This window comes from Pleurodeles waltl, chromosome 4_2, assembly GCF_031143425.1.
Source record: "Pleurodeles waltl isolate 20211129_DDA chromosome 4_2, aPleWal1.hap1.20221129, whole genome shotgun sequence".
Classification (NCBI taxonomy): domain Eukaryota; kingdom Metazoa; phylum Chordata; class Amphibia; order Caudata; family Salamandridae; genus Pleurodeles; species Pleurodeles waltl.
The window spans coordinates 148,241,637-148,269,247 of record NC_090443.1 but is presented as its reverse complement, the minus strand read 5'-3'; the positions used below and the strand labels follow the sequence as shown (position 1 = coordinate 148,269,247).

General features: G+C 43.0%; 1 protein-coding gene across 3 annotated transcripts; it reads right to left on the bottom strand.

Moving 5' to 3' along the window:
* Positions 1-14,329: 14,329 nt before the first annotated feature.
* LOC138292415 (homeobox protein Hox-D3-like) lies at positions 14,330-25,627 on the bottom strand. Of its 3 annotated transcripts, none has more exons than XM_069231000.1 (3): positions 24,876-25,627; positions 17,300-18,002; positions 14,330-15,811 (listed from the first exon to the last, which is right to left on the bottom strand). In XM_069231000.1, the coding sequence occupies exons 2-3, from the start codon at positions 17,760-17,762 to the stop codon at positions 15,081-15,083; spliced, it is 1,194 nt and encodes a 397-aa protein (XP_069087101.1). In that variant the 5' UTR covers positions 17,763-18,002; positions 24,876-25,627; the 3' UTR covers positions 14,330-15,080. The 3 variants fall into 3 exon arrangements, with proteins under 3 accessions (XP_069087101.1, XP_069087102.1, XP_069087100.1); XM_069231001.1 differs by having other exon boundaries at positions 17,300-17,999; XM_069230999.1 differs by having other exon boundaries at positions 25,390-25,488.
* Between the last annotated feature and the right edge of the window lie 1,984 nt (positions 25,628-27,611).

Here is a 27,611-nt window from a genome sequence, read left to right as displayed (position 1 = left end):
ATCTGTGTACTTCCAAGGGACTGAAGTCTCCGTTCCAGCAAAACCTTGCCATTGGGTGCCTATATAAACTCCCCCTTTCGCTTCCTTACACACCTGACTATTCTAGAACCCCTTCTTTCCTTCTGTACTCTTTATCTATACTATCAGGCCAAGCTTGGACTTTTAGCTCATTTGTGTGACTCTCCCCTGTACAGTGCTCCTATGTATGGTCTGTCGACACGGAAGAAGCAGAGAGCTGAGTTACAGTTTTGGGTCACTGCACTCCTCCCAGGAGTGTAAGTCCCCTCTTTTCACAACTGTTGAGGTGACTAGAAAAGAGTACATCAGATTTGTTTCTTTTCAGAGTATGAGGTAGACATTTGCTGTCGGGGTATATGGAGGATTGGCCAGTGCTTAATTGAGGACATGAAGGATGAGGAACATGATGCTGGTGTGTGCAACAAGGTCGCTTTCACTGGCCCCGCTGGTAGCTTTCCTGTCTGGTGTTGAACTCTATTCAACTGCAGTCAAGCTGGGATCCAGGTACTTTAGTGGCACACTGAAGAAGCAAGTAAAATGTGATGCAGAATCTCAGGGATCCCTGGATGGGTGCGTTTGAACTGGTGAGGAAGAAGAATCCAGTTTTCGTAATTGAGCTGCCTGGGGGTTCATACTTAGCTCAAAGTCCCGGTACACATCTGGGGCAGATTTACCGGCATTCTGGGTAGGTTTTGCATAAAACAAATCATGCAAAACTGTGGAAGTGTTTGTTTGGGATTTACTTTCCAGCATAATCTTTAGTGGTGCTGGAAAAAAAACGCAAAGTAGTGGTAGCAGTGATTTGCATTGCTCTGCATCAAGTGGGTGGTCAATGGCGCACAAAAGCGATCACCCATGGTTGTGGATGCACAGCTTTAACTACTAACATTTGTAGATAGCGCTTTGCACCAAAATAATAACGCCTGTTCGAGGTTAGTGTTAAATAGGAGTAATGTTTTGTCTCTCTAAACTTTTCTGACTTTGTATGTTTGCTGCACTGTACAGCACAGATCCAAAGTGAGAACAGTTTTGTAGTTTATCTAGGCATAGTATTTTACACCCTTCTATCAAAAAACCTATGCTACACATTATGATGACACCTTTGCACTCTGCTGCAAAGGTATGTGCATGGCACTAGACATCCTGATTGTGCACCAATGCTAGGGAAACAGCAGTTCAGTGCCACGTTTTTGTAACTATGGCACTGCTCTGCTCCTTCCCTCGTTATCAACGGATCACAGCAAGATTGGATGATATGCTGCATTTTATGACATCTTTGCAGATCTGCCCCTACACTTTTATTAACAGAAAGAGTTTGGTGCAAAGGTTTGCTGTGGAGAAGTAATGAAGGTGTTTGCAGAACGCACTCGTGTGTTTAATAAAACAAGTTTGACTGAGGTGTGCAAAGATATTCTCTCACACACTTCCTATGATTCTCCTGAATACTGAAATCGTGACCAGCAAGTATTTTCTGACATTTTTGCGTGCAGTTTTTACGTTAAAACTGGGACTTTTAAGAGCCCATTTAATTGCCTATGGAAAACATCGAAAACATTCACCCAGCTTGTAACTGGCAATGAGAACAGTTTCAAAGGCAATTTACAAGAAAAACACACTACACCTCAGATTTCATCACCACCTGACTGACACTCCGAGGAAAACATGCTGGCTTAAACAGAAAACATAGGGAAAGCTGGAGACTGTACACTAGACTTTGCAGACTCTTGCTTAAACAATCAATGAAAGTGTTGCTTACATGCAGTTTGTCTAAAATGTCAAACGTTGGTAAAAATTTCTCATGAATCCTGCTTTGCTTTCGACACGTGCCTAGATTCCTCTCTCAAAAGTAATATAATTACCCTGAAATGTACATAATACTCGACATGACAGAGAAGGGTGACATCTTACTGCCATTGCATTTTTTTACTATAAGTTGCAGAAATAGATAAACGTCTCTTTAGAAACTAAGGGCCAGTTGCAGTTACAATGCATTCAGTAAAAAACATGGGCACAATCTGCACACCAGCTTGTACAGAATGCATGGGTATTTTGTGGACTGAACTCTGTACTAATATGTCAGTTCACAAAATACTGCTTTGTAGTGGGGCAACATTCACCCTACCTCATTATTATTAATGATAGGTCCCAATTTGTGACGCACTACGATTCACTGTCATCATGGGGCTGATGTCCTACCGGGTTCCGCAGACTACCATGTCTGTGATTGTTTTTCAGTGATTGCGTTTCATTTTTTTTAATACAACTAGTTATCCCTACAGGAAAATGGGATATGTTTATTCAAAAAAGTTTTACAAGCCTCTTTTTAATAGTAAGCTGGGGTCCCATAGTGTTTTTCAACATTCAGAAAGGGGGAGAGATCCCTTAAATACTACTCTCTGATTCCAAATGAGATACCACCTCCTTTGAAGTGGTGGTAAAATATTAACGTTTTCACGATTTTGGTCACTAAAAGGTAATACATACCATAAGATACTAGTATTCAGAGAGGCCCCTTCCCAATAATGAATCATAATGATTTTCTAAATCTATTTTACCATTTGGAAAAGCTTTACACAATCATAGAATCGGCATAATACTTTTGAAAAAGAGTTTTATCATTCACAAACCCCCTGACTTACCTACTCATAAGAATGACAATGTCTTTATGTTTACTGCATGTTTTTTGCTGTCTGTAACAGTGGTGATTTTGTGGTGAGTGTGCATGTGGGTGTGTACATTCAATGGGCAGTTGCTTTATACCTTGAGGTGTTAGAGAAACTTGCTCCTTGTTATTCAGAATGTTGTGGCTGTGAAGCTTTATTAAAATACTGAAGTGAGGTGCATTTACCGGACAGTAAATGTAAACTTCATGTTTACCTGCGTTCCTGTCAAGTTACTTCAACTCTGATATGCGTTTATTGGTGGTGTGTGTGGAGCACTTGTGTGGGATCTGTGTTAGGGGCTGTGCTCGTGTGAGTGTTTATTCATAGGTGCTATCTTTCTGTGTCTATCTGAATGTTTCCAAGGGTAGCTTTGTTTACGCTGTGGTACATGTTCCCAGGATATGTATAGGGTACTTATCCTACATGCGTGCTGTTGCATTTTGGGTGTCCTTTATAGTGCTGGGATCCTCCTTGACAGGGGCTAAAGTGGCCTGTTCTCAGACCAGTCTACTGAATGAATTCTTCAGTTATGGTTTTCACTAGATAATGGGTGACATAGCATTGTCTGATGCCACTAGAAATCTTGGTGGTAAATAATGTGTATGGAAGTGTGTTTTGTGTGTGCCAGAGCAATTTAAAAAAATGTATTCTGCTGGAGCACAACATTATAAGTTGCCTGCCCCGATTAGACTGTTTGTTGAACTGACTCATTAAACAAATATACACCTTTAATGCAATTTTGCGTGCGTGAGGTTGTTTAAGTTAACTAGTCTTGAATGTTTATGATAAGCAGGTTTGTTGAAACGATGGATGTACAACTGCGGTTGCAACGTCTAGCCATGTAAATGGCTTTGATGCACTGCTGTGCACATGAATATGGAAGTGTTGTGTATAATGTGTTGGCTTGTGTAGGGATAAATGTAACTGAATCTAGCTTTAATGTGTAAGTTTGTAGAAGAAATACGCTAAGGCAGCAACATTTAGCAAGGTGGTTTGTGCACTTTATGTTGCCTGAGTGTTTGTCATTTGTGTTCTTTTGATGTAGGGCCCGGTAGAAATATTTGAATGGGGCTGAATAAAGCGGGTTGTTGGGTCGAAAGTTTTATTGATAGTTTGGAAATAGTTAAAAGTTGGCTTTTATGAGGTCAACCGCTGCGTTATTTACTAGGTAGAAAATGACTGTTCCTAGAACAAAATACTTGTGAGGAGGTACCTAAAGCACTTTGAAGAAACTTTAATCATTACTCCTTTCTTTGAAAGAAAATTGTAATGGACATGATTTATTTCTCTTATTTCCTGGACAATCTGCTATGAGAGATGATTAGGCAAAGACGCATATGGCATTGTCAGATACAATTCTATAGTTAGACTGGGTCCTGTTGGCTCTGTGGTTAAAACCAGTTATAGCATGTTCATACACACAGTTACCTGCGTGTACTACTTTATCAGCCCTTTCAAATGGGAGGGCAAATGCAAGTTGTTCTTCTAGTTTCGGTCTTCTGGGAAGTTCTTCTTGCGTTTCTGTTGGTAGAGATGGGTTGAGAAATATTACCTGGGTTCTAGAAAAGACCTAAGTAATCCAGACAGGAGTGGAGGCACGTACGTTTGTTTTAGAATGCTCTTAACAAAAGAACAACCTAGAAAGGGTGGCAGGGGCACAAAAAGGAAATGACGGGGTTTAAAATGAAGCACCAGAGAATAGGGGCATAACAAGTAGAGGTGGGGAGATAAATAGAGAATGGGTAAAAAGGATCATAAGCATGTGGGGTGAGCCTGGAAACAAACACAAGCTGTAGGGCTTGAAGCAACGCACCAGGGGTAAACATGCAAACATCTGAACCACTGGCATGGAGAAATTCTAAGCACGAGATATGGGGGGTGGGGGGCCCGAAAAACTTTTATAAGCCAAAAGCAATGGGTAGGGTGAAGCACAAAGGTTAGGTGGGCAAAGAAACAAAGCACAAATGTTCAGGACATGAACACTTGGTGACAGTGCTTAATTTGTAAATAAAAAGGTGCTGGTGCACAAAGCCCTCCTCTTAAACACGTGGCTGCTGCAATTAAATGTGTGAACAAGGAATACAGAGGCAGAGTAATCCTAAAGCCATCTCTGGACTCTTCAATCCACTTACAGCCACTCCCTGCCCCTTCAGCTCACTTTTGCAGCTTTCTACTTTCTCCCTTTGTGACGCTTTTTCGTTTTTCTCTTCCTCTGTCTTTCCCATGTGTGTCTTATGGTTGCAGCAAATGCTTGAGCCCTGGCCCTGAAAAATAAGTGCCCGTGCTCAGCACTGGAAACGACAAGCACCAATTAAGCACTGCTTGGTGAGTGGAAAGAGAAGCACAGGGCAGGGGATACAAAAGCTTCAATTAAGAGCTAATAACTAAGCACACAGGGAATCCGGGGCAAAAATGATGCACATAGACTGGGAGATGCAGACATCGGGGTGGGGGAGGACTATGGTAAAGGAAGTGGGACGAGGCAAGAATTGGGAATGAGGGTGGAATATGGCAGCCAAGACGGCAAAGGGTAAGGGAGAAATTTACCTTAAGTAAGTGCTTCACAGGAGCAAATGGATAACATAATTGAAAAAGAATGGTATGGATCAAAAAGGATGTTGAGAAGTCCGACCAGCAGTCACTGTCTTCTGAGCCTGTGTCCTGCCTGTATACATGCCAGCAATGTGTGTTTCCATATGTGTATGTCTGTGTTTTGTGTGTGCTTTGTCAGATTGCATGATTGGTGTGTGTGTGTGTGTGTGTGTGTATGTGTCAGGTCTGTGCCCAGGATAGGGTGCATGCCTTCGTGTATGTTCAAACTTTGGAGTATATCCGTGCCAGCAGTCTATGTCATTGTGTGTGGTGTGTGCATGGATGCAGGGGAGCTGGTGTATGCGGGATTGCTGTTGCATGGTCTTTGCATGTACTAATGTGTGTGTCAACATATGTACATACACACATGTGTATCTATATGTGTGGAAGTCACATTATGTGGTGTTTGTGGTATAAATCTTGATCTTTAATATAACTTTTGGGAAATAACTGGGCATCATACTTTAATGGGGTTATCAGCTAAGCAAAGGGAGCACTATGTAACTGAGTAACGGACAAGCTTAGGTGGGTCACAGTTTCCTAACGGGTGCGGGTAGGTTGGCTCGATCCTTGAGAAACAGTGAGGTCACGGATCGGGAGATACAAACAGAGAGTGGTGCATTATGATACATGGAAAACACACATTTGGTGATTCACTTTGGACAAATGCACTGGTGGTGGCTGCCCTTTAGGAAATGCACTGCTCCAATAATGCACACAGAGGGGGAGTCCCTCAAAAGTGCAAGCATGCACACAACACAGAAGAATTAACTGTTGGGCATACAACAGATGAGGCACTGTCAGCTATGCACACATGGAGAAACTGTGAGATATATAGACAGTAGGAGGCGTAGTTAGACATTCACAGGAGCACTTCTACACACGAAGAATCACATGTATGCATACAAAGAGGATGAGTCACTGATACAAATACAAGACAGAAGCGATGTCTGGCAGTGACAGAGTGAGGCCCTATCAGACATAGTCAGAAAAGGTGGTTTTCCTTTGGATATGCCGCCATGGAGAGGGTGGTTAAGAGATATACACAGGAGAAGACAGCTATCCACACCGGAAGTAGCATTTTAATACATACTCGCTGGGATACCCTATCTTACAGGCTCTAGACATAAGGGTGGGAGAAAACTGCCTCACTAACAGGAAACGACTAAGTCATAAATACAGGAAGATATTTTTGTATAGGCTAGAATTTAAAAGGCGATTACCTGACTTTCTTAGCCAGTAATAAGCAAAACAATGTTTAATCCAGAAGATGTCAGTGGAATTCTTTTTTGACCTTTGCAAAGTCAACATGACTCACAGTAGTATATAATCTTTGTCTGTTTTAATGTTTTTTTTTCAATCCACGTAAAATAACATATTTTATAGCTTTACTTCACACACAATGCAACGCTGCTTTTGAAATGACAACCACTTTTGTCCCTTTCAATCACTGTACCACTGTGAACTCACTCCACGCCTCCGCCATAAAATTCAGTATCTGTGAAATGCGTAGGCATATGTTGAAAGAATAAATTTTTATGTGCATACTGTTCTCTTGCAGGTATGTATTTTTGATAGTGAAAAAGAAGGCTTAGAGAGGGACGCAGCAAAAAAGAAGATTTTAGACAGCTTGACATTTTGGTGAAAAAAATAGTTTTTTTGCGCCCAATATAGAAGTTCACGAATCAATTAAGTCACTTTATCAGCAGCCCATAAAATATGAAAGCAACTGCTCTTTTAAATGGTCATATCAATCCACTGTCTTATATTTTGTTTGTTAAACTATTTGAATCGAAGTGTTTGAAATTGTGTTTGTTCACTGCAGTGCTGAGGAACAGTCTGGCACAAATACACCTGGGGACCTCACAAATATCTCACAGACCTAAACTGAAAAACTGTTGCACCCAGCTCCTTCCTGACTGTGGTTCAATTCTTAGGTAATGCTACCAAAAACTGGATTAAAAAAATATTCCAGTCTCAAAAAGCATATTCCAACACCAGCAACCTAAAGGGGCCTCAACAAAGCTCAATCCAAACACCAGCAGCATGACATTTGTTTTCAACATAATCGCAATCGGAGCTACCTAAAGCTGGTTTATTGACATCTCATGTCAAAACCAGCAGCAATAGACTGATTTCAACAAAATGCCACCAATACAGCAGTGTCTAAAAACTAGATACACCAAAAATCCCTTCCCAGTTGAAATCCTGTATTATGCTAAAAATTATCTGAAAAAATTATCATCGCAACCAGTTTAAATAAAATCCTAATACCAACAACCTCAAACAGTTTTCAACAGTCATATCTGCACATCAGGAAGCTAAACCTAGTTTCTACAAAATACCACCCCTGCATCAGCAAACTTGCACTGATTTTAACATAACTACTCCCCAGCGCAGGTGACCTTCTAATAACCTTCTAACAAAAATGTCACGCCAAAACAACCAGCAGCCACAGCAGGATTCAATAAAATTCCTGCCCAACGCCAGCAAACTTTTTTTCAAACTTATTTCAAAAAAGCCCCCTACCATAAACTGGTTTCAGCAAACGCCTTTCCCAACACCTTCAACCTACACCAGGTTTCAATAAAAAGCCATTTTAACACCTGACACCAGGCTCAACACAACCCCTTCTTCAATACCATCAAATTGTTGAGAATGTTGCTTGGCAGGTTAAGATACTTTGCAATTAATAATTATGAAGGAACACATTGATCATAGCTCTGTTTTGAATCCTATTTTCAAACATAAATGATACTGCAGTGTCCTACACATTTTGGGTGAAGAATGTCAGACAAATCAACAATTACTCAGCAAAAGTAAATAAAAACACAAGTTCAAAAAATATGCAGCAAACTACACTTTGTGAATATTTTCCCAAACCTGACTCTTTGGTGGATGGTGTAATGTAGAGTGATGACATGGTCTGGTGGCTGTGTATTCCATTGTCACACCAGGCGGGAACACATGATCTCTACTCCACCCACCCCCTCTTGACCACGTTGTGTGATCTTGGGTACTTCATATTCCTGTGCCAAAATTAGCTTATGTAGCAAAAAATGGAAATGCAGTGAGATAGTTGAACACAATTACCTTTGGCTGATGAGCTGCCACCTACATGATGCACAAAGGGAAGCTTTTAAAAAAACTCTTACTTGCCACACAATGCAAAGGAGACTTTCTGCGTTACCCCAGCACCAGGCCCTCTAAGGCTGAATACCACAGGTGCAAGAGAAATCAAAGTCAGTGTAGCAACATGCCACTAGTGCCTTATGGTTGTTTAAGATGGGTCTAAATGCCAATGGTAGGGATGATCCTTCTATGATTTTAAAGAACAAGCCTTCTTAGGGGGACTTTCTCACCACGTCCTATTTAGGTTTTGCAGTTGGTGCCATACTTCTCATATGTATTTAGAACTGTATTTCTTAAACTGTCAACATCTTGTCGCTAGATACCGCTGATCTTCTCCTATTCAAAGAGGCAAACACAAGCAGGTAGAGAGAGAACCAGTTGGAAGATGAAGTGATGGCATTAGCATGCCTAGACTGAAAATAAACTCAATCCTCACCTCTTGTTTTGCCTCATGCTACATAAACCAATAAAAATAGAGAAACCCACCTTTTGAAAACTCTGTATGCACCCTCTAACAAAACCCAGAAGTCCTCGAGTTATGTTATGCAGGCCCACAGATCCAATTGTGCACTTAGCAGTCAGTGTCACGAATTTCTCTAGACAACTGCGTGCTTAGGAAGACAGCTGCAAACGGGTAAGGGCAGCCTTTTTATGAGTAGGAAAGGGCTCGTCCGTGTGCTAAAGCGGAATGCATAGCACACCCAAAGTGTAATCTGCACCATTGGTCTCCGTCATAAAAACAATGGGTGAATTTAACATAGCACGCAATCAGTGTATGGCGTGCTTTTGAAGGGTTGTTTTCTGATGCAGAATAAAAAATGAGGGAGCACACCAACACCCTTTTGAAACCTCATTAACAGTATGCAAACACACGATCATAAAACATAAAACGTGCGTGCTGTACACCGGATCGTATGAATTTGAATAATCAAACAAATCTACAATTGGCAGAGGTTTGAATGCACAAAGTCGGCTAATGGAGAGGCATTAACTATATGGTCAGTGATCTCAAAATTGTTTACTCCGTTCTACTTTAAAGACGATCTTTTTAAGCAAAATCTTTTTTGCAAGAATCAACAAATTAGCACTCATTCTGAGTACAGCCGCAGTGCATGCTCTTAATTGTTTTAAATGTTGGGTTCTCCTCCATAATGTACGTGCTCAAATTCGTTCCATCAAAGGAGGAGAGGAGAGGTGGCTATACCCGAGTATGAGTTTCTAGTTAAGGATGTGTGCACGGATATACATCCAAAGACGCAAATTATATGTACATTAGTATGTGTGATATAAACATGCATATTTAGGATAGGACAAGAACGTCCTGGCGTGGCAAACTTTCATTACTACTAAAACAACGGTGAGTCATGAACCTCGAGAACTCGATCCCCTTAATCCAATATGTGTTCGTTCGAGGTATACACAACATTTCTTTTATGACCAGATATATTTTTCGGCATTGATAAAACCTGCCTGTTTGCTCCTGCTTCGTGCTCTTTCGAAAAGTTCAGCTGCTTCCCTATCTTCGGGAATAGGCAGGTGAGCAGCCGGACCGCACCCTTAGTGCCACGCCTGCATCTTTCCATTCAGGCTCTGCTACAATCGTGCGTGTGGTTATGAGAACACAACGTGACATCAGCAGTCACACCCACATTCTCTTCCATATTCCTCGGTTGCACCTGTTCCCTTGCGCATACCTACTATCAGTTATTATTATTTTTTAGCCAAAAATTGAGATTAGGTTTATTTTCTCCCTCTTAAAATTGACTTCAATCCAATGAACGGTAATGGGGGACATGAAGGCCCAGAATATGTTCCTATATATCGCCCTCCTGGGTATTTCCAAATGCTGGCACGTCTTTGGGATTAATATGCCATTCCTTTTTGCACAATCAATAAGGACAAAATAAATAGGCGCACTCGTGGGTGTTCACACCTTGGAAATCATTTTCTACTGCCTATATTTCGTAGCATGCCTAAAGAGAACTAAGGATAGTGTTTTGTTAACAGATGACGTTCATTTTTAATAATGTTTAGTATGCTGAAAAACTCACGTGACCACTTGAACGCAGTAGATAATATGAGAAAATATGGGTTTCAATTGTTCCAATTTTTAACGTACTAAAGACAAATTATTTAAAAAGGTTGCGTGGGTGTTAACTGCTGCTTTAATAAATGATGCAGCTCGAGCTTAGACGTTCAGTCAATCAGCATTAAGAACGCACTTCTCCTTCCCAGCTTGAGTTGCTTCCCTCATGGAACTCCAAGATGGCGGCTCCCGGTTTACCGCGCACACGTCCGACGGGTAGCCACGGTCAGACGTTCTGGCCCTGGATCCTGCGAGCTCTGGGGGTGTCTTGCCTACTTAGAGACCTGTGCTTGCGGCCTGGTTTCTTGATAACGCAAATGCACGCTTCCTTCGGCACTGCGCATACGCAGACTCCTCATACCATGCAAAATGGCGCTGCGCCCTCCGTTGTGCGCATCCTACTTCTAAAGGGAATCCCTCATAAGCTGACGAGGTTGTCGCAACGTAGTCAAAGGTGTTTTGTGTCAATCTAGTGACGCTTTAAGTGTGATACCCGAAATCCGTCCAGTACAAAATTATAAAATGTAACCCATTTTACTTTGTAACATTGCCCAATTTTTCTTTGCAAGTTGATGTTTCATTCTAGAATACGATAAACGTGTTTATCTCTTGTGGCTTATGTCAATTTCCTCATGGACCTGAGACCCATCTCGTCCTTTGTTTTCCCTGCTTGCCCGTGCAGCAGGATAGCAAAACATCCACTCTCTCCATATCTCGCTCGCTTTGCCCCTCGTTTGCATATAATTATCTGAGAGTGCCTCAATTATGTTTCTTTACGTTACTTTTTATTCACTGAAATTCATGCACCTGATTTGTACATATAGATAAACGTTAACACAAATAATATATATGCACACATATAATGTACTATCGATATGTTCTATAGATACATGTACACATTCTGCATATATGCACACATATACGCAAACTCATAATGTACTAAAACATATACTCGCTTTCCTATTGTATCTACGTGTGTATGTATATACACGTTTTATCTTCTCACAATCGTATTCATATTATATACACGCATGTGTGTAGGCATGTTATTTACTTATACACACATTAAGCAAATGCATTGTATATCTAGGTATATACTTGGAATATATTCATCATATCCTTTGGGGGGGGGAGGGCACTTCGGATAATTGGTGCTACATACATACAGAAAAAGATGTATTTTGATTTCGAGTCATTTACTTTTAAAGCCATTTGAAAGTGAACGAAAATGCATATATATGTAATATAATTATGAACGTAGTATGTGCGCGCGTGGAGGTGGAGAGTGTCTTACTCTTTCAAAAACTCATAGCAGCACAACTGAAAGGTAAATCAACGAATACGAAAAGAAAGTAAGACTAGGGAGTAGGGAACCCGCTTCTAGGAGGTTGTGTATTTCGAGGCCTGCTGGTTGTGGAAGTTCGCAGCAGACAGGGGTGTGTGGGTGTTTTGCAGCCCACTGCCATGTGTGGGCCGCTTAAGAAGCCCACCTCATTGTCTGTCCTCACAGCCAGCACCGGCACACAGGCTCCTTTTGACCCCGCCGCTTCACCGTGTAAAATTGAGTTAGGCCGGGACTTTGCTATCAAATTCCAGGAATGGAGATATAATCTCTTTACCAGAGAGCACTTTAAATATGTGCAGCAAAGCGCGGGCTTTTATTCCATGCTGCCTAGACAGCAAAGTGCACGCCACCATTTGCTCCACTCTGCCTGCAATATCTGAAATCAATACTGGCGAAGTCAAAATATTTTTGACAACGTTGTCATGCTGCATATGAAATAATCTCGCTCACCGACATTTTCTGGAGCTGCCACGTTACGTGGCCAGAATATAAAGCAATTTGCTCAGATAAAATTTGCATGTTTTCATTTGAAAACAGCACTTAAGACTGCATGCTCAGTATATTTTTTCGCCGGACAAATACGTTTGTTTGAACATACTTTCAAGAAATGACTACATTTTGAATTTATGTAGTTTCCAAAATATACGCGCATTCTTCATACTAAATTGTAAGTTATTCTTCCAATTGGTTTTAACTGTGGAGTATGGAAATAGCGTTTTATGAATTACAAAATGCATTTGGAATATTTCGTGGATGTACATTTTGAACTAAAACATATTTAGAAGTGATTTTTTGGTTTCGCTTTATATTTCGACCCTGAGCATGATTTCATGACCGTAACGTGTTAATATAATAAGCCTAGGCTAAGAAAGTGCCCTCTCAATGTAAATTGTCCCTTGGCTTTCTAGACCCAAGGTGAAGTTATATTTAATACAAGCATGATCTGTTTGCGTTATTGGTTCAACAAATGAGCTAAATTTACCATTACATTTTATAAAGAGGATTAAAAAAAAAAAGCCCTCTTGATACCAAATAAGCATATTAAGACTATTTCCTGGAGTAAACGGGAACTCGCCAGAAAACTTTAGTTTTTTTGTTTCTTCCGTCTGCGTTTAGTTCAGTTAAAAGCAATATATTGTAACATTATTTATATAGCGCTTACTACCCCTGACGAGGCGTCGAATATATGATACGTAAATGCAGATTGACATTGTTTACCAATCATAAGACATTTTCATTTTAAACCAGGTATTAGGATATGGCTAATTTTTAAAGAAGAGTTCCTGGAGTTAAATTTCTGTAGTGATCTTCAAAATATAAATATACAGTATTTAAAAATATTTAACATGAACAGTTGCAAAGATCTTTTATCAAATTATTTTCTATAAAATTCTTTACATGAATCCAGTTGCACGTTGAACAATAATTGAGCAGAAATTATTTTCGTTAAGTTTGCATGTTGCCGGAAGGCTAAACATTGGTGTGACATGTGCATTGCAGTCGCATTTTGAGCTAATTATTTTATGTATCTGTATTTCAAATCGTAAACTGGGAGTCTGGGTAGTATTTTAACGCTTTAGCAAATTGAAATGTTCCCTTGATTCAAATAACTACGTCTAACAGCAATCCTCCTAGGAAGAATGTCTCCGATGCTTGAAAAATTGACCAAACTTCAAATGTATACTTCTGAGCTTCTTTAAAATGATCTGGAATCCTGCCTTCCTTTTCAACAGCTGGGCCACTTTTTGGGAGTATGTCGTCACTTGTTTGAACTGAACGTGATTTGCACAAACTGCGTTTTCTGAATTTCTGTAACTTTTTCAAAAGAAGGAATATGAACTATGGACATAAACGTCACATTTCAATCCTGAAGTTGAACTAAACTTGTGCCTTTTTTAAATCCCAGTCAATATACTCACAAAACTTGAATTCAGAAAACGCCCACGTCCAGACGAAAACAATTCACGTGCAGAGCTTTACTTTTTTAAAGAATCAAGTAGACGTCTTCCTGAAGAAAGTGTAAAACTATATATATAGAAATACGACACTCATTCAATTAAAAAAGTACACCTATCTAACAAACGCGTACGCGCACACACACTCACACAAACGTGTACATATGTTCTGTTTCAAACAGACACATAGGAGAAGTACTTTAAATAAAGATCTGACCTGATATCCAGAGGAAGACTGAAGTTTTTAGCAAGGCAGACGCCATTGTACAGACATAGTACAGAAGTTGGGTGGCTGCAGTGTTGCATACTAACAGCGAGCTGGAAAAGGCTGCAGGGGCCGTGTGAAGTGCGCTCTGTCTCGGTGATTAATGGGGGTGAGAGCCGGGTGAAAGCCAGCCCCCAGTCACTACAAGCTGGCAAAGTGATTTTACAGAACAACAGAACGCTGTTTCGAGTCAACCTCCAACACCCCCCTCTCAACACACACACACTGACCGAGCCACCCTCCCCCACAAACTATCCTCAAAGAAAAGCCACCTTTGATTTTTTCAAATACTTCTTTTATTATTGTACGAAACTGTAAACGTTTAAATATTCTTCCGAATTGTCAGGAAAGGCAAAACATTTTTAAATGAAAAATGCTACTGTTTTTTCCACTGAGAATAAATCAGCGATTGGACTTAAATAGGTGTTCGAAAATAAACATAAAAAATTACATTTTCTAAAATACACAGATCAAAAATCGGCTGAAAATCTACAATCATAAATAAATAACTTCTGCTTTACATTGAGGTCCTGAGAGATGCCCACCAAAAATAAATGACCCCGGGGTGCAGTGAGGCGCCGGAGTGATGTGGTGGTGGTGGTGGTGTGTGTGTGTGTGTGTGTGTGTGTGGTGGAGAAGTGGTGGGTGACTGTTGATCTGTTGTACAAAAAGTACAGTTTAAATGGATGGGGATGTATATGCGAGAGATTCGTGCTTATGTATTGATTGCTATTTGCTGTTTACACAGATTGAAAACGTCATTCCAATTAAAATGGCGATTTGATCCCTTAGTTGTTATCACTCCTTAATTGCCAAATAACGTAGGCAAATGTGACTGAACTCTTGCTAAATAAGACACTTCACTGGGGTTTGTAACATGTTTCATGCATAGCTTTATAATGTCGATCGATAACTAGAGGTAACTTGCTCTGTTAATACTGCTGAGTACAGGATGCACAAGAACGTCCCTTCAAGGCCACCGTAGACATGGCGACTTCCATCACAGTGGGAAAACCTGGGCCACCTAAAGATGTGTCAGTACTGGGGGCTCCTGGGAGGCCCCCTGAGGCACAGGGTGAGTGTTGAGGTCTGTGTAGGTTGGGTGGGGGTCGCAAGGCCCCAGGTGGTGCTTGCTGGGCACCTGGGCAGAGCAGCTGTAGTCCGTTCCCATTGAGGAGGGGTGAGGGAGGCTGTAGAGGGGGCCAGGCACCGGGTCCAAGTAGTTTCCACCTAGAAAACTGGGGCTGCCCTGCAGGTTGGGGACCCCGAAGCTGCCATCCTCCTGTACGGAGAAGTGCTCATAATCCGGGGAGACTGATTCGGACCCGTACCTTTTGGGGGCAGAGTTGTTCTCATACAGGGGCAAAGAGTAGGCCGTCAACCCGTACATGCCACTCGGGGTCTTGCTGTAGGTGTTCTCCACGGGCAACTCGTAGCCCGCCTCCTCCAGCATGGCCCCCTGGCCGGAGTAGGGGTGGAGCGGAGGGCTCCTGCTAGGTGACTGTCCACCAGGGGGGCTGCCCCCTCCCTTGCATTTGTGGTCCTTTTTGTACTTCATGCGGCGGTTCTGGAACCAGATTTTTATCTGCCGCTCGGAAAGGTCCAGCAAGGAGGCCATCTCCACCCTCCTGGGGCGGCAGAGGTACCGGTTGAAGTGGAACTCCTTCTCCAGTTCTACCAGCTGGGCGTTGGTGTAGGCTGTGCGGGCCCTCTTGGAGTTTAAGCCGGGTGGGCTTTCATCAACAGAGTCGTCCCCTGTAGGTTAAAAATCAAACAGTTATGTAACACATGCACATAGACCAAGCCGCCCACTGCCCACGCGGGCATCCCTTCTACCCATCCACTTAAGTTTATCTGGCCATTCGCCCACGCTCAAATTCAGACATCCACTCATTCATCCATTTCACTTCCTCAAATCTATCCACCCTCGAATCTGCTCATCTATCCATCCATCCATCTACTTGTATACCCCCATTCCAAGCCCCTTTTTCACATCCCAATCGAACCGTCCGTCCAATCAATCAATCAATCAATCAATCAATCATTTATAAAGCGCGCTATGTACCCGTTAGGGTCCACCATCCAGCTATCCCATCAGCCACCTATTTATCGACCCATATACCATAATCCACCTTTGAATTCCAGCACATCCATTATTACATTCATGTATCCTCCATTCCTCCTACCCACACATTATTAATGCAAATATTACTTATCTTCAGATCCACTGGTCCATGCATCTGAATGTCCACTGTCCATCCATATGTCTGTTTATCTATCCATGCAATATTCAGCTAGCAACCGCCTATGCAACATCCAATCCAACAATCTGTCCATCCACACACTCATCCAACTATTAATTCGTGAATTCATCTGTGATCCTATCCTATAACATTCGTTCACTATCTACCCCTCAATCCATTCAGTCACCTATTATATATCTACTCGCACACGTGTACGTCCTTTTATCAACCAAACCTTCCTCCCTTAATCCATCCATCCTGCCAACGAGTGTCCACTAACTATCCTCCCATTCACCAAGAAGGCTTATAGGTTTCATCCATCTATCAATCCGCCCGTTCGACTGAGCTAACCGGTCATACAAACACCGACCCAATTATTCACCCTTCAGCCATTCTCTAGTCTAGCGCTCAAAAGTATCAACTAATTAACCAGTTAATTCACCCACAATTTATTCATACTCCATCAACCCATCCATCCATCAAATCGTCCATCCAACATATAAATATATCCATCACACTAACTCAACTATTCGTAAATCCGTCCTATTATGCACCGAGCCATTTAGTCACACATCCAATGGGAGCCTTTTTTCAAGCGTTGCCCCTGAAAACAAGCGCGGTACAACCTGGTGTTTGCATCCAAATAAGTCGTTGTCTGCTAGGCATGACATTGATTATAAGCAGAGTGTAAAACCAATTAATCCCGCATGGAAACTAATCCGGTGAAGTCGTGTATACCTTTGCCGGCCCTACATACACTTAGAAAGTCACAGTGGCTCCTAATATAACGAGGAGAAAGTTGGCGGACATATTGGAACAGTAAACTAAGTCCCTTGCTAGCAGATTCCCTGTAGCACTACTAGCTTGAGAAACAAGGCCAAACAGACTGGGTGGGTCAGAGAACTATTTTTAAATGGAACAGGAAAACGATTAGCGCGCTGGTACCCTGATTTGACCCTTGTTTAGGTGAGACAAACTTTCTTTGGTGGCAGGTCCTTACCTGTTAAAGGAGGGGGAGGAGGATGCTTTTTCTGCTTGAAGCTCTGCCTGGTTTCCTTCATCCAAGGGAATATCTGCTTTGGTTGACTGTTGCTTCTAAAGGTTCTCGTGGTACCATTAGTAAGAGCAGAAAACTTGGTCACTGTCCCGGGAGGTGTCTGGGCTGGGCAGCCTTTGGAGGCGCTGACATCCGGAAGTGGGGAGGAGGGGGCCACCGGAGGCCGCAGGACGAGTTCGGGGGAATGTGCTGCCTGGCACCCCTTGGTCAGACTGCCATCGCCCGTTTGGTCCACTGTGTGGCTGGCCGAGGCGCTGGAGGAGTCCGGCTGCATGCAGTAGTGCGCCTGCTGGTACTCGGCGGAAGTTGTGAAACTTTCGTGGCCCAGGTAACCCATGACGCCGGGCTCTTGGTAGTGACAGTCTGCAAAAGACCCCTGCTGATCGAAGTAGAGGGCTTTTTGCATCTCCCAGCTCTTCCTCGCAGGAGACCCCCGGGCCCCTCACCTTAGCAAACGGGAGGACCCCCCAAAGAACCACGTGGTCGATGTGAAGAAGGGCCACTCCCCGGAGAGGGGGGGTCCTTGAGTTAGGTTCACCAGGCAGGCAGCAAGCGAGGGAGACGCATCCCTGGGCGGAGGCGCAGCCACTTAGCACAGCATCCCAGCAGCCACCCCAGCAAGGTGCACGCGGAGGTCCCCAACCTGCTGACAGGAGGAAAAGTGGAGAGAAGAAAACAGGAAATTAATTTTAATTTGGGGGAGAAAATTGGGACGAGAGAGGGCCACCTTCTGACGTGCTCTGACGTGGCACCTGCAGGGGATATTTTGGCTACCTCTCACACACACAAACACAGGCAAGCTGGGACGTGACAAAGGACCGAGTGCTGGCTGTGCCCGAGGCTACAGAAATAAAAAAGTTCCTGTCGGGGTAGGTACTGCTAGCTCCCAAAAAACTATCTTTGTTGTGGTATCCCAAGTCCTGACGCCCCAGCAGAACCTGCTGACAGGGAGATGCCGTCTCCGCCGGGGATGTCACCTGCAAGTGCTGTTTTTTTTTTTTTTTAAACATACTCCCAAAATGGCAGCGCCTTTCTCTCCTAACCATGCAATGGGTGCGATGTTTATTCGTGTAATCGATAACCGTATGACCTAGTATTCGGCATGCATTATCTGTAACTCTAGATGACGGACATGAGGTTTCAGGTGCCCCCCAAAATGCTAAAAAGCATCTTTTAAAATAGGTCCCCTGTTCCCCATTTTCTGTAAATGCTGTGGGGTCATTCGTCTGCTGAATGTGGGGTTTATTTTATAAAATGTGACTTAAGTTTGGGGTTGAGGGTCGGTAGTACTAAGGGTGTGGATTTGGAGGAGCGCCTCTGCACTTGGGGAGGACGAGCTTTAATTCAGAACACAACGATTTCCTTGGATTCGTCGGGAAGGGGCGAACAAAGCCGATTGCAGAATAATTACCATAGAGAGAGAGTGCGAGGGAACAAAGGGGGGCGGGCTACGTGCTAAAGCGGATCGAATATAACCTGAAATCCGCTGCCTGTCCCACACCTCTGTGCCTGCACAACCAAGAGGGGCCGCAGGCTTCAAGATTTTACTAAATGTGTTTGCAGAACTGTAAGTTTTTTGTTTGGATTGCCGTGTCTTCTGGACGATATCCGTGGCTCTGGGAGAACAAATGGGTCCTCTCAGAGCCATAACAGATGAGCCCCCAAAATGTGTTTTATGGGCCCGGAAGCGACACTGTCTGGTAGAGGGTGCCCCCCGGGCCAGTGGAAGTGGCTACCTTTTCATACATAGGTATGCTGAGGCTATTAAATATAAAGACTATATCACCGATTTAGCAAATCACCGTCACTCCCTCATCACGACCTGGCCCCGGATCTGGACCAGAACTTACTTTCAGCCCAGCAAACTTTACAGGATGTGTATCCCACTTAAAACTTTATTTTTTTCTGTTTAGTTTTCTGATTAGCTTTCATTTGAAGAAATGAGCGGCTCCTTTACATCGTAAATATTATTTTCACTATTTTATGCCAGTGACTTCAGTTGAACTCTCTCACCGTCGGGCGAACAGCAATCTGAGGTTAGAAGTCCCGCAGCTGGAGCACGGGAAGGCTCCGGGGTAGAGGGAGTGGCCTGTGCAGTACTGAGGCCTTCAATCTCTATGTTCACAAGATCCATCTATCTGTGCGTGTCAGCCTACACATCCATCTCTCTCTATGTCCATCTATTCAATTACTGACCCCTTCTAAAGGGGGCCAACGCCTTTACCCCCCACGCCGCTTGGTAGCCCAGGTCCATGAGGTGTACAGACCTCATCTTTTATGGGAGCAGGTAATTACTACTTGTGAGGGTCTTGGACCCAACCCTTACAGGGTGGGCTACCTGTTGACCTGTTACACACATGGAGGGATCCAGCCGCCAACCCTCAGCACAGGGTGCCGAGGTTGGGATGGGCTGAGGATATTTACCCAGTGACATAAGGAAGGGGCGAGCTCCGGGACTTCAGTTTTGGATAATTCATAGTCCGAATTTGGAATTTCTCTGCATGGAGAAGACCGGTATTCCAACATGATGTATATGATTTATTAGACTCACTTTCACCCACCGGTGTTAGAGTCAAGACTAGGTTCAGTTCTCTGAGCTTGGCCCAGGAGTAAGTGTGGATCTTTTAAGTGAGGCCGGCACATAGATGCTTATTACAAGGATTGCCGCAGTCCCAAACGGCCTTGGATGATTCTAACCAATCACAGAGTTTACCCAATTCTAGGGACTTCTCAGTCCGACACCCTGAACAGTGGGGGACTGATCTGAGCTGGGCCACCTGGGCGCAACGGGCTTTTCTTAGCACTGCTACTCCAATTGCCAAAGAGTGCTGCTTATAATAGGTACCAACGAATACGTCATCCCCCTACCACGCAAACCGAGCGTCACGCTTCAATCTGGTACTTGCGCACACCAACTTTTACAGCTCTCATCCACAGCATGAAATAAAAGAGATGCCAGGAACTCACTCTCCACAAACGTTTGTCAAGTTCTTCCTATGTCACTCCGCCACAATTCCAACTACCTCTCTGCACGTCCGAGCCAAACACTCCTTCGCATTTTCTGTTTAACAAAACTTTTTCCCTAAAATGCCTCAAACGCTTACAGTAGGCTGTGCCCAGGAATGTGCTCTCTATGAAAAGACACTGTAGGAAAGAGGCACTCGCGTGCCACCCGATCGATTCCTAGCCTGGAGATGGATAACACGCCATTGCCTCGCCCACTTTCGTGAGTTTCTCACTTCTTTCAGCTGGCATCCCCAACGAACCCCTTTGCAGTGGTCTGCGCCCCACTGCAAGTCTAAGGGCGGCCAGTTGACTCCTTGCACCAGTCTCACCTGCAGTCTCTGAAAAAAATGTAATGTCCCTCTCTAGCCTATTTATTGGCTAACATCTGACTACAGCCCAGCTCTAGATTCCCTTTAAACTGCTTTCAAAGACAAAAAGAGTACAACTGAAATGTTGCAGCAAAATGTTTCCAGTGTATGTGTGGCAGGGAGTGACACTTTAGCAAGCTGGGTCTGTCCGACTGTGGCCTAGACGCACAACAACGCCGCCCTTAACAAGTTTGTGTTTCAAAAAGGGCTTTCGACGATTATTTGTTCGATCATTAAGCAGCTGCATAAGATGTGCCTCAGGGAAGAAGAGGGCAGGGCCGACACCCAACGCATCTCTGAATGATAGTCCAAACACATAGCATTATTTGTGGTTTATTAAATGTCGCTTACCGGGGGGTAAGGGTTGTCCGCGTCCCACAGGAGTTCTTATGTTTTTGGGGAGTATAAGCACCGACAGACACACAAACAGGAACACACATAATCTCTCACACTTCCTTTGAGGGGCATGCAGGTAACAACCCTTCCATATCTGTTTACTATGCAGCAATGTAAACTTTAAAGCCCCCTCCCTCGAACCCCTTACACTCTCGACCCCAAGATTTGATCTCACCATATTCGTTTTGTGAGTTGGAAACACTTACTTGAAAAAGGTAAAACGTAGCTTTTTACGTACAAGAAAAATGTGGGGTCATGTACATATCATTTAAAAAGCAAATCGCCCCCTCCTCCCCGACCCCAGTGAACATTCTGCGCCTGAACAATTTGTTTGCCCAGTCCTGGAGCAGAGCATTTTCTTTCCTTGAAAAAAAACGCTCTCAGGCAGCCTCGCTTGTCAGGCGGGCGCATCTCCTAGCCTTCAGCTGCAGCAAATCCCTGTGAACTCAGTTTGAACCGAGATCCCGATCGTAAATCATCCCCAGCAGAAAAAAAAGCCTGCTGCTTGCATCTTATGCCGATCCTCCTTACCTTTAACACTTTCACAGGCAGGCGAGCGAGGGAGCCGGCAGCGGCGGCAGGAGTTCACAGCCCTAATCTGTGCAGCAGCAGCAGAAAAAACAAGAAGGTGGGGTGGGGGACGGGGAGGGAGGGAACTACACAGCAAAACAAATAGATATAAGCCTTGCCTTTTGGATTTTTGGGTAGTAGTATTCGCTGCAAGGAAGTGCTCCAAAGCAGTGGGTTTGGGTGAATGGTTGTTTTTTAAATTATTTTACGTTTTTTATGGTTGGTTCCAGGGGAATGTCAGCATTAAAGCAGTAACGTGAGCCACAGCCCAGCGTACGAGGCCCCCATGCACTCAGTCGCAGGGAAAATTTGCATTGATTAGTGAGTGCACAGGAAATAGCATTTTTAATGGAAAGGTGGAGTGAGTTAGGGATATTTTTTTTAAAGGCGAGATCGATAGGCTAATGGTGAAAAAATGTTTATAAGAATAACACAAAGCCACATTAGACTTCGACCAGTCCCCAAACTCCTCAAATATACCTCCAAGTCTGAAACCAATTTTTCATTCGGTCCAGAATCCCCATATGACAAAACAGGTTGGCAGGAAGTAAACAATTCCGATTTGTTCCGATATGAGCAAACAAATAACATCCTTCCAACTTATTATTTTCAGTTGGAGGGCACATTTTATTTTTTTCATCCCAACCTCCGCATTGGACGAAAGTGTTTGCGCCTCCCCCGTTCTCCAGCCCACTAATGTACTCTGATGTTTATTACACAAACAACTGCTGTCCCTGTGCTGCTTTCTCCTTGCCTCCCCCCATTTTATGATTTATGGTGTTCGCGCCTCTATGACAACCCTGCTCTAAAGAGAGAAATAAATAATAAAAAAAAAAAATGTTTCACCGCTGGAAGGCTGCAAAAAGTTTAGGCGGTCAGGAAAAAAAAAAGAACAAAACTCCACTAATTTAATATGACAAACCCGAGTGATGAATATACTTATGCAAATTTGCGATGTGTTTTCTCTCGCCGTCTCTCCCTGCGAAATTTAACTGTAAGTTAATGTTCCTCGGCGAAAGTAGGAGCCTACACTGGTCCGGTTAATGGTTTAGGTATTAGCTGGCCCTAACGATGCATACAAACACGCGTCTCTGTGGGCTGCGAGCAAGATTTATGGCTCAGGAGCGACTGTAGCTGTAAACAAGGAGAAAAGGCACATCTCGGCTGCTCTGCGCCTCTTCCTACTTCAGGGGAGCTTTTAAAAAACAGGCCGAGCCGTGGGAGGACGGCAGGAATCCACCGGCGTTGCAACTTTTACACAAGCCCTTCGCTTTTTTTGCATTTTTTTTGTGTAGTTGTTCTTTGTTTTACACTCCTTTCCCTCTTTTTTTCCGACCAGGAGGACAGGGATTGTTTCCAGATCTGATGACTGGAAAAAAGGGCGCATTGCGAGGTATTGGAGTGACTGATTTTTTTGCAGGCCCCCATCCTCGGGGGAGGCCAGGAAGGCGCAGATTGAGGCCAGTTTGGAAGGTAGACGAGAAAAACGGAACTATGGCAAAGGGGTCGGTGAAAAGAGATAACTTTAACACCGGAAGCGTGAAGGCGGGCAGTGAGTTTTTGCTGGAATCCAATCGGACAAAAGTGGGCTATGTACATTTTTTACTTAGATTTTTTTCACACTTTCACTTTGGTCAATTTGATTTATTGACATGTAAAATTAGTACCATGATTCATTCTATCTATCTATCTATCTATCTATCTATCTATCTATCTATCTATCTATCTATGAAATGTAATTGCTTGCAACGGGACATCTTTCATTCCTAAAAAATGTCTTTAAAAAGGGGAGGAACAGTGCCAATTTTCGTTGTTTTCTCTTTCTTTGATGCTTGTAGGTTATGTTTTGCGTGTCCGATATTAAGTGGATTTTTTTGCCTCAATCCCGTTCAAAGCAATTGCGTGGAACCTAATACATCCTTACACATCTAATATGTATTGCGATTGTAAGAAAAGTTAATTTAACTTATTTTCAAAACTCATTAATTGTATTTAGTGGCATATAGGATGTATGTATTGCAAACAAGCATGCAGCTAACGATTCAAATTTGTAAATGACAATTTTAAATATTTTAATAGATGTGTCATCAGTTATATGAAGATTGTACAGGGCTTCGTCTTAAGGACGTATTATGAGCTGGGTGGGTGACAAGTTTTTAAATAATTTCCCCAACACAGGTATTTAAGGTGGCAGTCACTCCTTTCGGGAGGTCCTCTTTAAGTTTCCTTTAAGTATACATAAACAATGCTCACATTTTCCCAAGCAACAGAACATGAATTCTGGGAGTGAGGACACACGTACATCAGCATTCAATGCCTGTGCGCTATTCTTTCTTAAAAAAACGAGTATTTGTCTTTGTTTGGGTCGAGGTGCTGCATAATCTTTTTTCCCGACCCCATCCCCCACTCCACACAGAAACCACGTTCTTGGCCTTTGTGCTGAATTGCAGAAGGTAATATTTGCTCGCCTCTAGGTAAAAGGGTCTTTGTCAAGCCAGCGAGCCCGTCTATTTTAACTACACAGTGGCGGTTCAGATAATAATGCATAAAGAAAACACGCCCTTTGGTGCAGATATACGTGTTTATTATTTCTAAAGGTACGTTGTCCTGCATTCTCCGGCACACAGTACCTCAAATGCTCCCTTTTCGAATAATCGGCGCTCATTCAAACACAGATGGCTTTCTTGTACACCGACCTGCTTTACCCCAGTAGTCAGTCTCACGTTGAAACATGGCATGAATAATAAACCAATTTACACCTATTCTGACAGTTTCCCTGTTGCACCTCAGAATTCCGACCGAGATGGGATACCAACAAATGTGTATTTTGCAATAACCATCGGCGAAAAGCCGAGTTCGTTCTCGTGAGAGGGTTTCGTGGTTTGTTGCTTCCGCCTACATGAGAGAGGGCACACCTCCTGGCTCCCGGACATAAAATATTTAAAGCCACGAGTCGAGGTTCCTATTTATTACGAGTGTATAATTCACAATCATAGTGCATTAATAAGGCCGTAATGATAAACTCCGCAGGAAAAGCATGCGAGGAGCGCAGCTTTATGGCCGCCCTTATCGCTGTAATGACCTTTCTATCAAGAGGGCCATAACTCACTTCATCGCGAGGGCCTTAAATATCTCGCCAGCCCTCCCCTGGCCTCTGCCTCTCGCACACGCAGACTCACTTGCACAGGAGCGGGTCCTCGTCTTCGGGCGCCACCCGAGGGCCCGGGGACAGGCGTTCGGCGGCGGCCGGGAGCAGGGTGGCGCTTTCGTCGCGGTTCGTCCGGTCTTTACCTTCGTTTGTTTCGGTTGGTTGTGGGACGGACTGGACTGCGTGTGAGTACAGGAGCCACCGGACCGGCTTCCCGAGGCTGTCTGCTCTTCTGTTGGCGGCCTAGGCTGCCGCCAGGACCGCCTGCCCACGTGATGAAATTGCATTTCTGCAGCTTCCTCTATTTTCTTTTTAATTTCATTCGACTAAAACAGCCACCCCTCCTTAAAACAACCTTTCCAATGGACAACAAAGCCAGGCACCCCTTAATGTCTCAATAAGTCTTATTGTTTTGGAAGGTGTTCCTCTTAAGTTACAGGACGTGCCCCCTTTGTCCTCACAAATAAAACAGAACAGAGGCTGTGTTTCCACTCACATACAGACTCCAAAAAATGAACATCTTTATATTGGTATAGTCTACTTACAAAGTTGCAAGTGTCCGGCCTGTTCTTGGTGTCTGCAAACTCTGAACCCAAGCCTTTTCTGCTGAAAGCCCTGTTATTTCTGAAATCTTGCTGAGTGTCTGTCAGGACAGCAGGGACTATTGGGAGGGAGGGAGGGAGGGAGGAGGGGGTTAAGTGGATATTTCCATGAAGTTTTACATCAGCTGAGCCAGCCTAGAGACCCCTCCCTACCACCCCCAACGAGATGAGCAAAGATTTACTCTCACTTTCGAGGTTTCCCTCCCTTATGACAAGATTTTCGTGAAGAGTGACCTGTGGGTGGCCTTAAACGTGGACAATTAAAATAAACTCGATGTTTTTCCACATTGCATCGCTGTGTTTGTGTTCTTTAGTCATGTGTATTTCTATTTGTATTTCAGATTGCTCTGTTTACCACAAAGGCCTATTGGACAACAACAAATCATACAACTAACAACGTCGCAGACGTGCAGGGCTCAGGGAGAACTGCTGCGGTGGGATTTTACACAATAAACGAGGAGCCATTTCTTGGAATTGAAATTACATTTTACAGCCATGAAATATTGAAGTGCTACAATAAGTGATCTAGTAGTTACCAAACACCAAGGTGTACTCATATTTATAATATAATTTCTGGGACAGTACCAGGCTGAGTATTTAGTTAAGTGCAGATATGTTATCATACGACATGAGATACAAGTGCACTGCACACAGGTAAGATGTCTGCACAAGGGTAATCTGCACTGTTCAATCTGCACACAGTTAAGGTATGCACAGTTCTAAAATATTTACACATAGACAATATGTATGTACTTGTTTAAGCAGGATCTAGTCCTGTGGAAAGGTGCAATTTCCCATCTTACCATGCAGGAAAGGTGGTTGCACAGTCGGGGGACATCCACACATAGGTAAAAAAACAAGACCTATTGATTGATAGGTAAGACAATATCTGACCTTTGACAGGCTATCTGATATTTTAATACACAACCGAGGCAGCATGTCTTCACATATGGAGGACATCAGCTCATAAGTGAGATTTATTTACGCATGTAAGATCTGCATTAAATGATGGGATATCTGCACATTTGAGATACCACACAGAGGCAAGATATCTGTAAACAGACACATCTCACTTTTAAGATACCAACAACAAGTAACCAGTCTGTACAAAGGTAACGAAACTGCACAAATGTGAGATACTGCATCTGTAAACAGATAAAGTATCTGCATTCTGGTAAGATAACTACACACTGGCAACATATCTACTCACAGGAACAGCTGTGTTATATGTACATAATTAAGGTATCTGCACGCAGGGAAGATAACTAGACATGAAGTACATTGTCAACGCATATGTAAGATATGCATATGAAAGATATGCATACATAATTAAGACATATGAACACATGTAAAAACAGTAAGAGGAAAATTTAAATGCACAGAGATAATATAATGACAGATATGACAGACATACAGAAGCTCGATTTCTAAACGCTCAAAATATATCTGCACACTGTAACACTATCTCCATACAGAAAACTGATGAACAAAAAGGTAACGTGTCTATGCATAAATAAGTATGTATTACATACATAGTTAAAACATATGTACGTACGTAGGAAATGCATACAGTGATAAGCTGTTGGAACAGAGATACTGTAGACGGGTTAGAAAAAGGCTTACTGCATAAAAGTATCTTATCTGCAGAGTATCTTCACAAAAATACCCAACTACATTTACAATATCAGCTTTTAAGTAGGATACCTGGACACATGTAAGGTAAAGCACAGCTATTGAGCAAGTTACTTACAGAGTGAGAAGGTATGTGCAGATGTGCAAACGTCTCTTAATTCCTGCACTGTGATAACAATGTTGCCACAAGAGAAACATATTTGCTCCAGGTAAGTTAAGCATAGAGAAAAGTGGTATCTGCAAATATGGAATAAAACCCACCATCCGTACGTAGTTTGTTTATGTTCACACAGTGTATATTCATACATGGAACATATGAGACAAGGAGTAAGGTGCCACGCAAGGTATATAAACTGGAAACATATTTACATTCAGGTGAGGTATCTGTACCATGTCACAGAGGTAAACGTTTGGCAAACAGGTAGGCTACTGCACTCTGGTAATCAATCTGTGTACACAAATACATACAATACATCTGCAGTATAGTAATTCTATATTTGAAGGAACATGTAATCTGTACACAATTCAATATA

Coding starts and splice junctions, on each gene's coding strand:
- LOC138292415 (XM_069231000.1), bottom strand. CDS start 17,762: ATGCAAAAAGCCCTCTACTTCGATCAGCAGGGGTCTTTTGCAGACTGT. Junction 15,812..17,299: donor TCCTCCCCCTCCTTTAACAG/GTAAGGACCTGC, acceptor TTTAACCTACAG/GGGACGACTCTGTTGATGAA.